Genomic DNA, 15219 nt, shown 5'->3' with positions numbered 1-15219 from the left:
GTGATCAGTACTGCCAAATACTGAATGTCAGATGGAGGTCAACAACTATCACATACCACCAAATATTTGGCAACTATCTGCCCATATAGAGAACAACTGCAGAATATTCCACAATTCTCCTCAGTCCTTTGAAATGTATGAACTGTTTGAGACCATTGGCTCATCGAGCCTGGAATTCCATCTACTTGTGGAGCTTGAATTGGAGAAATCAAGGGCTGAATTATTTTTTTTTACCTAGGTATGCGCAGAACTATGGCATTTCTCCAAAGCACATGAAGCTTGAGCCTATGGCAGCCACGTTAATCTATATGTCTGTCAGTGGGAAACAGCAAGAAATAAGGGCTACGTCCTCTTTATACTTTTAAAATGTAAATGGAACAAAATTTTTGTTGCAAACACTTGACTACCTCAATGACCTGTTAGGACTCCAGCAGATTCTCAAAAAGGGGCCATGGCTTAAATAGAGAGAGCAAACACGTTACCATTCCCCTGGAACCTACACTGAGAGACCTGGTGCTCGGACAGACATCTTTCTCTCGCTGCTGAAGAATTTCTGAGCCACTGCCAGGCACAGTAGACAGTACTGGAGTAAACGGTACTAAACGGGACTAATGGTCTGACGCAGTTATAAAGGCAGCTTCCAATGTTCGTTTTGTCTGTCTAATGCAGAAGAGAGGGAGGCAGTTTCTGGAAAATCTTTTTTAAAAAAACATGGCTAATTAAGAAACGGACATTTTCAGAGCAACAAAAATAAAAGCTTTTATTTGTTCATTTGAATATAAAACAGGCGTTATCACAGATGTACAAAGCGTACTGGTGGTTTAACATACAAGAAGGTTGCTGTTCTTTTGCACATAAAAATTTTTCATTTGAAACTGTGATTGGCTGAGTTGCATGAATTTCTCTAACCAGTCACCACACTCTATGAAATAACGCTGCTAACATTCAACTGATAAAAGGGACAGTCTTCCCTTGGGTAAAGTGTCAAGCAGGATTAAATATATATAATAAACAAGCACCATGAGAAATCTGCTCCTGTTTGATTCGTTTCGTGGTTAAATGTTCATTGTGTACCCTCTTTCTTCTTCTTCTTTTTTTAGTGTGGCATGTGCATCAAGTTGATTACATGGTTTTGTCTGACTTCAAAAGCACAAGGTCACAAGACAAACATTTTATACATTCTCATGAATGGTTTTTATCTACAGTACGGTTTCTAATACAGAACAATCCTTCCTTATTGCTGAATCGGATGATACGTGTGTTTCTCTCCTCTCAACTTGCATGACAAAACTAGATATTCAGTTCATTATTATCCTGTATTGTTCTTAGGTTCAGAATTTAAACAGCCACAGAAGATGGGTCGCAGAAGAGATCAGTTATTCGCGGTGTTGTACAACTGCATTGCAGTCCTCCATCCCCTCCCTCTCCCTCCCCAGGAGTGGAAAGTTGACTTGGTGAAGGTTAAAAAGTGATGCTTTAAACAAAACGACAGCTAAATTTGTGTTTTGCAGCAGTGAGATCAGCAGTAGCAAGGACTTCACAAGTTAGTTCATACACTGTTATTACTCTCATAATCAATGGCTTGTCTGAACCTTACAGCAACTTGATATTTTAAAGGAAAAAAAGAGAGAGAGATTTTATTGGGGGGGGGAGGGCAAAACCATCTTTTGAAAGAATGCTTCAGGACTGATCTTTGGAGCATGGGTTGAAATATTCACAGGACAAGAAAAACCTTGAACAGGGCGGCAATTAAAAAATAAAAAGTTGGTCCTGGTGAAATGCTCTGTACTGTGTATGCAGAGTAAAAACCATCCCTCATCTTTGAGAAGAAAAAAAAAGCCAGAAAAAACCTCCACAATCTATTGGGTCTTCAAAACCAAGTGAAATCCGCAAAGGTAGACAAAATATTTCCCCTTTTATGTGTTATACAAAGATCTTGTCGCTTTTGTCCGGCAACCATCTTAGTCATGCAATACTTGGTAATAAACGCCAGCAAGTGAACATTATTTTGAACCAGAAAAAGACAAAAGAAAAGCTTCCTCGGCCTGCTCCTGCTCAAACTTCACCCTCAAAGTGGACACAGGTCAACCAGGTCGCAATGGAATAAGACAAACTCAAAAATAAAAATAGAAAATGATCATGGAAGAAATGGAAAATGGAGGGTTTTGCGTTTACCCAAAGGCAGTAAAATTTTAAAAAGGCAGCTGTGATCCATGATTCTTCAAAAGAAAGAAAGAAAGAAAAAGAAAGAAAGAATCAGCAGATTTGCTTTGAACTGAGGGATGTGATAGTTGCAAAACTAAGTTCAGTTCCTCTGTTTGGCATAGGGACAAATTAGCAGATGCACCTAGCTTGGCCAAATAATTCAGAGCAGCCTTTCTAGCTTCTCTCTGATAATGAACACATTGTAGATAGAGAATGTTGAAAAACAACAACTTTCTAGAAAAGTATCAAGTGGATGGATCAAACTCCTTTGCCCAAGCTAAATCACAGGCTAGCAGAGAGGCAAAAGAGATAAAATAATAACTCTTGTGCAAAATGACCACCAAAAAACTTCCTTACCACAAGAAAACAAATACATCAAATTTTAAAAAAAGATGAGAAATATTGTGCAACAATATTATGCAGCTAAGAAAAACAGTGCTATTCTTAAACCTGCCTTTTCTAATGTCTAAAAAAGTGTATGAACATACATGCCAGCACAAATATTTATTGTCACCTTCACGGCAAAGAAAAGAACTCTTTGTGGTGCGCTGTTAAGATTTCCAGCCACAAGCAAATCCTATATCCTTGAATGCACAGAAAGCAGACCGTAGAGTGGCTCCCATAGGATTCCACAGACCAGTTCCCAAAAGTCTACCAACAGCATGAGCCACTGTTCTTCTGAGCATACCCTGCTAGGCTGTTTGACTGCAGCCAAGCTCAACCATATCTCATACTCAAGCACTTCTGCAGCTGCTTTTCTACACACACACCCGAACGCACAGGGACTGAGCCACAACCCAGGGTGTGAGGAATCGCAGGAACTAGAGTGTTCAAATTGTTGCAACTTCACGGTGGTTACTGAGAGTTACAGAATATTTGGAAGTAGAGCAATAAGCTGGGTTCCCTACCAGGAGCTGCTCTACATCCTGCATGCAAGGTGCAGGACTGTGGCCTTAAAAATTCATGCACTGCCCTGAAGGCAGCGAAAACCATTTCACTTGCTGGTATCTGGAAGATTCTTGTTAGACAGGGATATTTTGCAATCCAGGACTGCTTTTTCCTCAAAGTATGTGAATAATGTTTGATTATCTACAGTGGGAGAAGACACCATGCAAGTGATGAGTACTGCATCCTTTTAAAACTTTAAAATCTTTTTTGTCATTAGTGAATTTATATTTCATATATATATATTTGATGTGATACTATCCACTCAAGATAATACAACACTTTTGTTTTTATATTAGCAAACATTACAAGAGCTTAATATTCTTGAATGTTTCTCTTTTATACTTCTAAAGAGATCAAAATAAATTAAAGGTTTTGTACATAATTACAGAAGTAGTTAACTTATTTTATCTTTTTAGTTTAGTACAAAGATATCTGCAAGTTCGTTGCCGAAATACACCTTATTTATAAATTTTTTTTCATTCTAAACTCTAATAATTCAAAGCTCTTTTCACCTTTATGCTTTCAGCATTTCCAAGGGAGGAAGCTGATTAAAAACTCTTTAAATTTGAAAAGGTGCTGTTTTGGGTATTTTTCTCGTACCTCAATGTAAGTTTCCTAAGACAATGGGATAAAAAGTGGCTTAAAAACTAGTGATGGATCCATATCAGAAAAGATTTTTATGGACATTTAAAAACAAGCAAACCAAAACAATTCAGTCATATTATGAGTTGTTTGGAAATATCCACTTGGAGGGCAGATTAAAAACAAAAATTAGCTACTTCGGTTTAACATAAAATACAAAGCCATATTACTCAGAAAGCAGTATCATCCCAATAAGCAAAAAATAATTTTTTTAAAAAAGTCTAATAATGGGTTTTCCAACAAACTGAAGGCAGTACCCCAAAGTCCTTCTGTGCTAAAATGTAGTGGTAAAAGAAACACATTTCACATTATATGTCCTGCCAATAACGAGCGCTTCGAAAAGTCCTAATAGAAACAGTTTCATTCTGAAGAGTGTCACTTTCTTTTCAGCACATTGTTCAGTGGACGTCAAAAAAAAAATTTATACACCTAGAGTAAAGTCCATGGAAGCCTTAAAGATGCAAGACTACATGTTGTAGGCCACATAGATGGGATCTAGTTGGTCTGCCAAAAATCCATCTCGTAGGTGCATACGTTGTTTCTCTCCACGGGAGTTGATAGGAATTACACCAACGTCCACCACTACCACCACTCCTACAATCAGATAATGCTCCTCCAGCACTACGTTAGTAACCAAAGGAACCAGGTCTAAGGCTTCTTGCTCTGATCCATCGAGCTCGACAACAACAACCAACAAATTTGTCCAGGTAAACACCGCGCTGGGAAAAAAAAGAAGAAATTTATTTTATTTACATTATTTATAGTCCACCTTTCTTGTTGAGACTCAAGAAAGATTATACAATACACAACAGTTTAAATTCACAGGACTGGGACATCCAATAAACAATACAATGGAGGTTTGGAAATGCATGTCATTATCAGATGTGCTCTTTGCCAGTTCCACTCTTGCTTAATTTGCAGAATGGAGCTTGCAATTGTTATCCAAAAATTGTCCGCAGACATTTACCTATACTCTCCATGCTCCTGGCATACTTTGTAAGCTGTTCTGACCTTCTGGGAGAGATGGGAGACCAGAGAAAAATAAACATCTTGTTCTCATAAACAAAGACCCGAAACAGACGTGAAGAGTTACCTCAATTCAACCTGGGTTTCCTTGCCTCAAGGTTTGAGGGGAAGTGTAGGTGTCCTTGCAGGTGCATCGCTGCATTTCTCCTTCCCCTGCGTGCGTGGCCCGGAGCTACATAGCCGCACATGCTCTGTCCCGCCCCCCATCACACTGAGCATCACTTCATCTCCCCCCCCTCGTCTGGCCCAGTCCCCGCAGTTCTGAGCTGTGCGGCTTCTGGTGGGGGCCGGGCGAGTGAGGGGGAGATGCAGCACGCTCCGGAAGCCTTTCCTCCTGCTCTCCCGGTGCAGCCCAGTGTTGCTCTGTGGGGGCTGGGCCAGGAGAGGGGGGGGAGATGAAGTGACGCTCAGTGCGACGGGGGGAGGCAACTCCACCCCCCTCGCCTGGCCCAGCCCCCACAGAGCGACACCGGACTGCACCGGGAGAGCAGGAGGAAAGGCTCCCGGAGCATGCTGCATCTCCCCCTCACTTGCCTGGCCCCCACCAGAAGCCATGCAGCCCAGAACTGCGGGGACTGGGCCAGACGAGGGAGGGGGGGAGATGAAGTGATGCTCAGTGCGACGGGGGGGGGGGGGCAGAGCACGTGCGGCTATGTAGCTCCGGGCCACGCACGCAGGGGAAGGAGAAATGCAGTGATGCACCTGCAAGGATGCCTACACTTCCCGTCAAACCTTGAGGCAAGGAAACCCAGGTTGAATTGAGGTAACTTGTCACGTCTGTTTCGGCTCAAAGATTTTGTTGGTATCTAAAGAAGGGAGACTTACTCTCAAAAGCTTATACCTTGAAAATCTTGTTGGTCTCTAAGGTGCTACTGCACTCAAATCCTGCTGTTCTACTGTAGACCAACACGACTACCTACCTGAAACCAGCTTGTTTTCAGTGTTCAAAATCTGGACACTCACTATACATGTAAAATTGCCAGAAATTTTGAAGCTAAGGGAGAGAATTCAGGATTTCCCCCCAGAGGAAATAAAGACATTTGGGAAAAAATTGAAAGGTATACAATATTGACTTTCTCTTCAACTAGAACTTATTTGACTGATTTAACAATGCATCAGTTATAATTTAGTTAGCATATAAAATTGTTCTGTTTAGGATACTAACAGAATTGAAAAGTATAAATGTCTTGGTTTTCTATAAGAAAAGTTACAAATATTCTCAGTATTTGTGAAAGTTGCAAACTGCTGCACTCTGTGCTTCCTTAGCACATATATTTTTAATTTTTGCTATTTGAGAAGTAGAAAACAAATTCTACAGGAAGCAAAAAAAGATAGTGTTTCTACCAGCATATTTAGATATTAAACACAGAACTCTTTAATAATGTATTATCATTAAACATATACATTGAATATGTCTATAGTATATATAGGCATTATTATCTAACACTGTAGACTGTCTTACATAAAAATTTTCACACTACACTTTTTGAGTAAAATCACTCATTCCTAAAGGAAAAATTCATACATTTCTTTTCAGAGTATGCTCAAACTTTATTTTGTGTTGGAAAAATCACAAAGGAGTCCTCAGGAAAAAACTGGGGAAAAGATTTTTTTCCAGTCTTTCCCCATGTCTTCACATGTCTAAGAATCACCATTAAGTAAGAATACTAGATGGGCCATGAGTTTAACTCTGTGTTGTGGGTTCCCCAACAACCTCTATGACATGAAAGAGAAAGCAGAAAGAAACAGATGAAAGAGCACCATCTGACAGAGTGGGTAATGAATTAAAAATAGAATTGTGAGTCAAAGTAGCTTATTTTTCAAGGTCCCCAAATGACTGCTTCAAGTCTTTTTTTTTCTTCACCGGGTGGACTCAATGGATTGGAACTGAGTGGCATGGCAAGGTCTGCCGAGGACAAATAGTGGGACATCTTATGTGCCATAAGAAGGCACTTCCAGCACCTAAATCGACTCGCTTTTTCATGCTGGGTCCAGCACATCAACCACCAGTGATAGGTTAGTTCAATCAGAAACAGGTAGAAATACCTCCAGAAGAGTATCCATATATATGAAAACAACCAGGGAAAGCTTAATTAAGCACCCTCCTTTCCCCCTTTGCGCCTTCTCTCTCTCAATCACCCTTCCAAAGCCAAGAAAAAGCAATGATGTGGCTGAATCAACTGTGAACGTCTCTACCCTCAAACCGTACCACCATCAAGTTTATCTTGGTCATACACAGCCCCCCCCTCCCACCACAAGTAGGTCAAAAATATAAGACTGCCACGCATGCTATTGGGTTTCCCCTAATCACATGCCCACGTATCAAAAAGCCCTTCTGAAGTACTTACCATTCCGTAATGCTTTTATGTGCTCTTATTACAGATGTCTCAATATCGATTGGGTGATACCTCATTCCTCGCAATTCCATGGCTTCATCTAGTGCACCTACCACATAAAGTGCATCATGTCGCTCTGGTTCCAAGAAAGGGGAACAAAAAATATTGTATTATATAATATGTTTAAAAAGACGAGCACTTAAACACCTGAAGCATTTGGCTTTGTATTCTTGGGTCATTTTTTTTTGCATGGTCTTAATTTCAAAACCCAGCTTTCTTTGTACGTTAAAGCACTATGCCAATACTCAACAGACGCAAGGGAACTGATGGTATTATCTACCAAGTGTGTATTTGGCAATAGGTGCCTTCGGTTAAACACCAGCATGAGTGAATGCTACAACATATGCTGCAGTTGCAGACTAGCTAACTAATAACCACCACTGGTCTAGTACTTTTTTTATTCTGTTCTTCTTCCAAGAAGCTTGGAGTGGCACAAATGTTCTTCCCTTCCCCACTGTGTTTTCACAACTACCACCATATGAGGTAGGTTAAAGCGAGAGAGCATGATTGGTACAAGGTCACCCAAAGAGTTTTATGGCAGTGTTAGAATTTGAGCCCAATTCTCTGAACCCAGTCCAGTGCTATTACATGATATTGGCTGCTATCACCAAACATGTGTCAATCTAAGTTTGCAAGTTGAATGTAATGAACCATTCAAGTAACCTACAATTGGAATGGATAAGTGATTTTTCATCTCTGTTCTGCCTTTTGTTATTAAAAAAAGTTTTCACCCAGTAGACGTGCTCTCCTAATCCATTTGGCATTATATGTTGTGGTTTCTTCCACCCAAAGCACAACAGCTTTTTCTTACGCAATCTATCCTCAAAAGACTAAGAAAACTACAGCCAGATTGTCTACTATAAAGGTTCCCCGTTATCCTGAAATGCCAGCACCCCTGGCAACTGCATAATATCTACTCATTTTGAAGACTTCTGTGTCAAGCGCAATTCTAGCCGCTCTAACTGAGGTTCAGTGGTAGAGCCTCCATTTTGCATGCAGAAGGTTCCAGGCTCAGTTTGGGACATCTCCCGTAAAAGGGCTTTAGGCAGCAGGGACTGGGAAACAACTTTATTTTCCTGAGATCACTGCCAGTCAGAATAGGCAAGACTGAGACACAGAGAGCAATGGCCTGACTTTGTGTAAGGTGGCAGTGGCTCAGCTGTAGAGTATCTGCTTGGCATGCAGAAGATTCCAGGTTGATGAACCAAGGGTTCAATTCTGTATAAGGCTGTGTGAGAGTTAGGGGTAAGCGATTCAGGTTTCCGAATCAGGATAAATACCCGAATTGGACTCAATTTGTAAAGATTCGGGATTTCAGAATTGGGCCCAGCACGCTGGCCTCGATTTGGAAATGCTGAATCAAAGCTTCCCGAAGTGATTCGAGGCGCTTTCAAACCCTGCAGCTGGCTCCAGCTGACTGGTGGAGGAGGATCCCCTGCACAGGCCAGCTGAAGTTTTAAAGGGCCCTTTCCCTGCTGCTTGCAAGCGGCAGAGAAAGGGCTCATTCTGTGCTTCAGCTGGCCCGGGGGGGGGGATTCCAGTATTGTTTCCCAAAGCGGGAAACCCCTGCACACCCCTAGTGTGTCTCTCTCTCGCTTCATAAATGTTTACAGGTTTTCCTTGCTGCCCCAACATCCCGTTCTAGGCCGAGAGAACACACTTAGCTCCCTGAATCAGCTGGTGGGAACACAGAACTTCCTCCTCACTCTCAAACTGATCTTAACAGATCAAGATCTCCTTTCTAGAAGAAGAGATGCTTGCTAAATCTTCTTCCGTCTCACGTCAGATTACGGAATCAGTGCTCAGGTTTACAGGAGTAGGAGTAGACTTGAGCTCCACAAATCAAACATGCTATTCAAACATCATATAATTGACTTCTGAAAGCCACCAGGAGAACTTACCCCCATTTGCATCTGTAAGTTCTGTTCTCCTCAGGAACCCCAAATAGCCAGTCCGTGCCCAAATAGTTTGTGTGTCTCCAAAACTAAGTCTTGAGTTAAAATGATCTGACTGCAAGGATTCATCGCCGTAGATGGTAAAATAACCGCTGGCATTATGAGCACTGTGAACCCATATCTAGGTTTTAAAAAGGGACACTTTTTACTGACACATCTGTACAAGATGAAGGATTCTTGGGTACACTTGGTTGCAGATGGTTTAAATTTTATTGTTATTTCATTGCTATAAAGGTGTTCTTCAACAAGCTGAATCCCGATTTGCAGTTAGCTTTACACATAAGAGAAAATGCCTGCACAGTCTACATACATACAGACCTAAAGTGGACCAACCACAACCAAAGGCATAGGAATAGAAATTCTCTAGGAATGTGAACCCAATATAAAACCAGCAATTGTACATTCTTTTACACTTTTTAAAAATATCTATCTATCTATCTATCTATCTATCTATCTATCTATCTATCTATCTATCTATCTATCTATCTATCTATCTATCTATCTATCTATCTATCTATCTATCTATCTATCTATCTATCTATCTATCTATCTTATCAAGTGCAAGGTAATTAAATACATATTACAAAGCTAAATATCCATAAAATTCATAGAAAAGTCAGTTCGTTCCATAAATACATATGAATCCAGCAAATATCAATCCAGCAAATTACTAGAGAATTTCTATTCCTAGGCCTTTGGTTGTGGTTGGTCCACTTTAGGTCTTTGCTTATAGTACTGGGGCAGCCTCTTTTTGGTTCAGTCTACATACATGTCATTCTCTGAACAAGCCTTCTATGAAAGCCAATGAGATCCAATCTCTGTGGGATAGCAACCATTGATAAGGTCATTTTCATTTGGGCTGATTCTCACCTCTGAAGGGAATTTGTAAAAACATTAATTACACAAGGAGCTAAGATCATGTGGGTAGATTTTACACCAGACCCAGTTACTCTGATGGAGGCATTATACTGGTATAGAAGTACAAACAGGTTCTGGCAAATCATACAATTATCACTAATATATGTTTCCTACAGGAAGGAGCAGTGTTGTGGCAGAGGTAATAGTGAAACTAGTCCTGAGCCTCATAAGAAAATTATTTTACAATCCTTATGGTTCCTTTACCTGAAATAATTTGGGCTGGGAATTCTGAATGAATACACAGAGTAAGATGGTGTTGTAAGGGGCATGTTGGGGGAGAAATAGAGCTCTACTGGTATCCTATGTCTCTCCAGCCCTGGTCATGTCCCCTACAATGGTATAATGTTTACAAGCCCTGCTCCCATTCCAAAAAAGAACGTGCAGCTGTGTGTTTCCTTGCTGCTGCCCCAGTGTCCATATTCCCCTTGATTGACAAAAGATTGATGCTCCTGAGCTCCACCCAAGCCAAGACCTGAACCATGTGCAGGAGAGGTATTGAGTGTTCTTATCAAGGTAGTCTCTGCCAAGTGAGCTAAAGAAGCACACAAGTGACTGGAGTGACCATGTTTTTTCCCCGTACCAGACAAAAAGGAACATGGTTGCAGAAGGGGACTCAAATCTACATCTGGAATGATTTAACTCTAGGGATCCTCCCTGACACGCCATGGTGCTTCTTTCAATATTCTCTCCCTTGCTGGTTTCAGAGCGTGGGCAGCAAGAGTATGATGTCAGGGAGGCATGACCATGTCAGCATGTGCCAATTGTCTATTTTGGCCCACCTATCACTACAGAGCTGTTGGCGCATTGCTCCATGATTGGTGGGGTATGGCGAGGGTGCTATGCGGTGCCATGGCTATGCTCTCTGCACAGGTGTTAGTGATACGTCACAATCTTTGGATGGGGCTGTAAGGTGCTCAGAGTTCTCAGCTGTGACAAAACAAGTAAGAATTCGTAACTTTCCTTGTATGTCGTACATATTTCCATGAAGCTGTGTGGTGCATATCCCCTACAGATGGCTGTTTGTTACACACTTATTAAGACAAATGATTAAAAGCTACCTTCCATCCTTCCTTCCTTCACTAAATCAGGCAACTCACTACCAACCCAGGCACAATCTGTGACTCACCTCTCCAAGATGAGAATCTCCCAAGGGCCCCTTTGTTTCTGGATTAGCAATAATGATACGAACTCCAGGGAGGATCTATTGAAAGACAAAATGAGTCATATCTGGTGAGGAGCCAGATGATGTACACATTGTTTTATGCAACCATAGAACAGTCCTCCTTGTCCCCCAAGGCCTTTTAACAGGACTTTTACAAAAGGCTTAAAAAAAGAAAGAGGTTGGCGTCATTTCTTGGAGGAAAGCGACAAGGAGTATCGAAGGCTCATGAACTGAAGCTGCTGTAGAATTGTGTTTCGTAAGTGATCAGTCTTCCTTCTTTTGTTATACCCCTTCCACCAAAATGTGCACTGGACTGTTTAGAGGCAAGATGCAAAACTGGTCTCCACAAAACCAATGCACCTCCCCCAGTCATTGCCGTCATCATCATCAGTATATCTAATTCTCAACATGACCTAATCTGTGGATGTTAAATCCAGAGACTAGAGCCATGAAGAGACGAGACCAGAAAAATACCCTAGATTTGAAGAAAAATCTGAAACAAACAAACAAAATATGGGGGGGGGGGGCGGTAACCTGCCAAAAAATGATCAAAGCAGTCTATAGCGTTAAGAAACAGATGCCCTCAGTGACTGTTGCTAGGCAACTCAACAGTACTGCTAGCCTTCAAGACTAGGTTTCTTTAGGTAAAAGGCAAGGGGAGAGGACAGAGCCCTTTTCAGGGCTGTTTTGGCCTTTGAAGGAGGAATCATTACAGCCAGGCCCCACAGCAACCACTGGAGTACTTGTTGCTCACTCAGGCTCAGCTGCTTGCTACTGTTCAGTTTGAGCAAGTTTGGTAAGAGCCAGTGCAATGTAGTGGTTAAGAGCAGTGGGACTCTAATCCGGAGAACCAGGTTTGATTCCCAACTCCTCCGCTTGAAGCCAGTTGGGTGACCTTGGGTCAGTCACAGCTCTTCTAGAGCTCTCTCAGCCCCACCCACCTCACAGGGTGTTTTGTTGTGGGGATAATAATGACATACTTTGTAAACTGCTCTGAGTGGGCGTTAAGTTGTCCTGAAGGGCAGTATACAAATCAAATGGTGTTGTTGTTATATTCAACAGCAGCCACCCCTTTAAAGGCAGTGTAATGTAGTGTAGCAGATCCTCAGCGGGTGACCTTGGGCCAGTTACACATTCTTACTTCACAAGGTTGTTGTGAGGATAAAATGGAAGAGAAAAGAATGATGTGAGCTGCTTTGGGTCCCCTGCTGTGGAGAAAGGTGAGATATAAATGAAATAAATAATAAATATAGCTGAACTTAAAGGACAGTTAAAAGGTAGAAAAAAGGGAGAAAGTTGGAGGGCAGAGGATGAAGAGGAGGAGCCATCACAACCACCACTGGTGCAGCGCTTGAGCCAAGCAGGTGGAGGCGGCAGCACTACTCCCGGCAGGCAGGCCAAAAACTTGACAGCCCAGAGAGTGGGTGGCCTGGCAAGGAAGCAAGCGGGCTTGTGAGGTGGGCAACAGAGGGGGCACAGCTGGTGTAAGCCCAGGAGGAGGAGGAGAACGTGACAGTTGTGGCTGGGGAAGGGGGAGGGGAAGTGCCCACTGATGGCAGGAGAAAAGAAAGAAGCTGGGGGGGGGGATGAGCGCCCCATGCTTATATATTTTTACTGATCATATATGCAACTTGCTCGCTATTGGATTGATAGAACACTGCAACTTAACAGTATCATTTGTTTGTAACTGATTCTGTCTCTCAGTCTACCCAAAAGGTTTTTTGAGGTTACACAACTCCAGGAAAGATTCAGCCTCACATCTGCAAAATATTATTCGTTCCGACTGGGTCCCCAAAATCCAAGTTAGTGATCAAGTTAGTTTAAATGCTCACTGCAAACATTCACACCCAAATCCTTATTTACACAGACAGCCATGTAGGCATTGCTTACATGGTGCCAAAGGCCGGGGGCAGATAATTGCTTTTTTCAGAGTGCTCAAAAGGAGTATGATAGGAGCACTGTTGCCTGTGGTGATTACACTCATTTCTTTCCCTAACACTGTCGCCTCTGCTCAAAATGGGTGTCACAGGCTTTGAAATGCTACAAAAACTTGTCAACCAAGGGCAATAGTGGGATAAGCGTGTACTTTTCAACAATGCCTTTTCTTGCAGCTCTGGGAAAAGGAAGTATACTCTTTTTGTCCATTTTCAGCCCCGGAATTTATATGAAGACACTAGAATAACAGCAACAACAACAGTATACTTATATACTTTTCTAGACAGATTAGTGCCTACTCAGAGCAGTGAACAAAGTCAGTGTTATTAATATCCCCACAATACAGCTGGAGAGCTGGGGCTGAGATGAGTGGCTTACCCAAAGCCACCTGTTGAGCTCATGGCTGAAGAAGGATTAGAACCAGCAGAGTGCTGATTCACAGCCCAACCACTTAATTGCTATGCTACAAGTAGTTCTCTTCTGTATACTGTTGCAGGATTAAAGAGAGCATAGTAAGGTCACTCAGGTATCGCGAGGAGAAAAAATTCATAAGAGAAATGTTAGCAAAGAAGAACATTGTGCCATGTGCCACATCATAGAGGACTCAAGTGTGGGGGAACCTGGGGCATCAACTGGGACCACTGGAACCACATGTCAAGATACTGCCCCAGAAGAGGTCCCATCAGTGCCACTTAGTGGCTATCTCCCCAGAGTGCTATATTAGCTTGCCTTAAAAAAAAAAAATAGGAATGGATTAATGCTAGAGATGGGCACAAACCGAGAAAATGGTGGTTTGTCGTGTTTCAGGAACCACAAACCAGCATGAAATTGCCTAGTTCATGAACTGGTTCATTGGGTTCATGAAAACTTCACTTCTGGGGCAGCAGAAAGCCTATCCCCCTGTTGCCTAGGAAACTGATTGACTGGCACCAGGCTGTCGGCTGTGACAAACTGAAAAATGAACCAAATGAACTGGGCCCAGTTTGTGACGAACTTTGGTTCATATGTCGTTTCATGCCCATCTCCAATTAATACAGAAAAACAACATATCTGACGGTACTTTAAGATAGTGTGAGAATCTCTGAAGTGAAAATGTTTACCTTTCCCGATTCCATGAGGGGCAAACTATGAGGAGATCCTCTTTCTACTAAACGCACTCTGAAAGACAAAGCATATAGGATGACCGTTATGATTGTACAAAGACTACACTTTTTAAAAAGGACATTATATTATAGAATACTAGCTACAGAACTGGTTTTTAAATTTGTCACATGCTGCTCAGCCTAACGGCTTTGTTGCTTTCTGCCTCCAAAGCAGAAGAGCCTTCCTCACACTTCCCCATTCAGTAGGATATACATCCTCTTTTCTTTCCAGAAGCCATCACTGTTTCATGGCAGCCAGTGAAAAACACTGTGAAGGACAAAGGAATTCAAAAGGTGGGAGTATAGCAAAAGCCCTTGGCAAAAGCAGAACATGTAACTGTACAGCTAGGGACAGATTTGGGTGGGAGCTGGAAAGGTATAGCAGTTGAGTTTCTTCTGTGGCTACTGCCCTTTCCTGACCAAGTCGAGATATCTTCAGATCCATTTCCAGACAAGATTAACAGTTGATGTGGAATAATTTATTTCCTCTTTGAAATGTAATGCTTTTTTACACCAAAGTAGGGAACTTTTAAGCAATTCATGTTTTATCATTTCCTTCATACAGGCAAATGATATCTTGTATATATTTTAAGACAGCACTAATTTCCCCCCTGCCTTCCTGCTTCAAATACTGCATTGGGACATACAATCATGATTTGTTGTTTTACTGGATTTTAATGATCAGCTTTAATCATTTTTATGCATTATAGTATAAGGAAGCTGTTCCCAGCCTTGATGGCTTCTGGAGAACCAAAGCTGGTACTGAAAAAAAAATTATGACATATCCGTAAAAATGAGAAAGACATTTTTTCATATCTTCCTCTTGGTACTACTTTTGATCTCTTCCTCTAAGAAGCCAAGGGTATTAACCTTGTGTGGTAGGCTCAACT

General features: G+C 41.7%; 1 protein-coding gene across 2 annotated transcripts in view; it reads right to left on the bottom strand.

Annotated features, from left to right (window-relative positions):
* Nucleotides 1–733: 733 nt before the first annotated feature.
* The window catches only part of DIP2C (disco interacting protein 2 homolog C), a 347378-nt gene continuing 332892 nt past the window's right edge, over nt 734–15219 (bottom strand). For both annotated transcript variants that reach the window (XM_054991506.1, XM_054991505.1), the window contains 5 exons: nt 14288–14345; nt 11217–11291; nt 9119–9293; nt 7170–7293; nt 734–4514 (listed from right to left, as the gene is read on the bottom strand). In XM_054991506.1, the coding sequence (XP_054847481.1) occupies nt 4262–4514; nt 7170–7293; nt 9119–9293; nt 11217–11291; nt 14288–14345 (685 nt within the window). In that variant the 3' untranslated portion in view covers nt 734–4261. The remainder of the gene's footprint in view (nt 4515–7169; nt 7294–9118; nt 9294–11216; nt 11292–14287; nt 14346–15219) is intronic.

Source organism: Eublepharis macularius, chromosome 11 (assembly GCF_028583425.1).
Source record: "Eublepharis macularius isolate TG4126 chromosome 11, MPM_Emac_v1.0, whole genome shotgun sequence".
Classification (NCBI taxonomy): Eukaryota; Metazoa; Chordata; class Lepidosauria; order Squamata; family Eublepharidae; genus Eublepharis; species Eublepharis macularius.
Note: the sequence above shows the minus strand (reverse complement) of the source record. Positions and strands in the feature narration are given on the sequence as shown.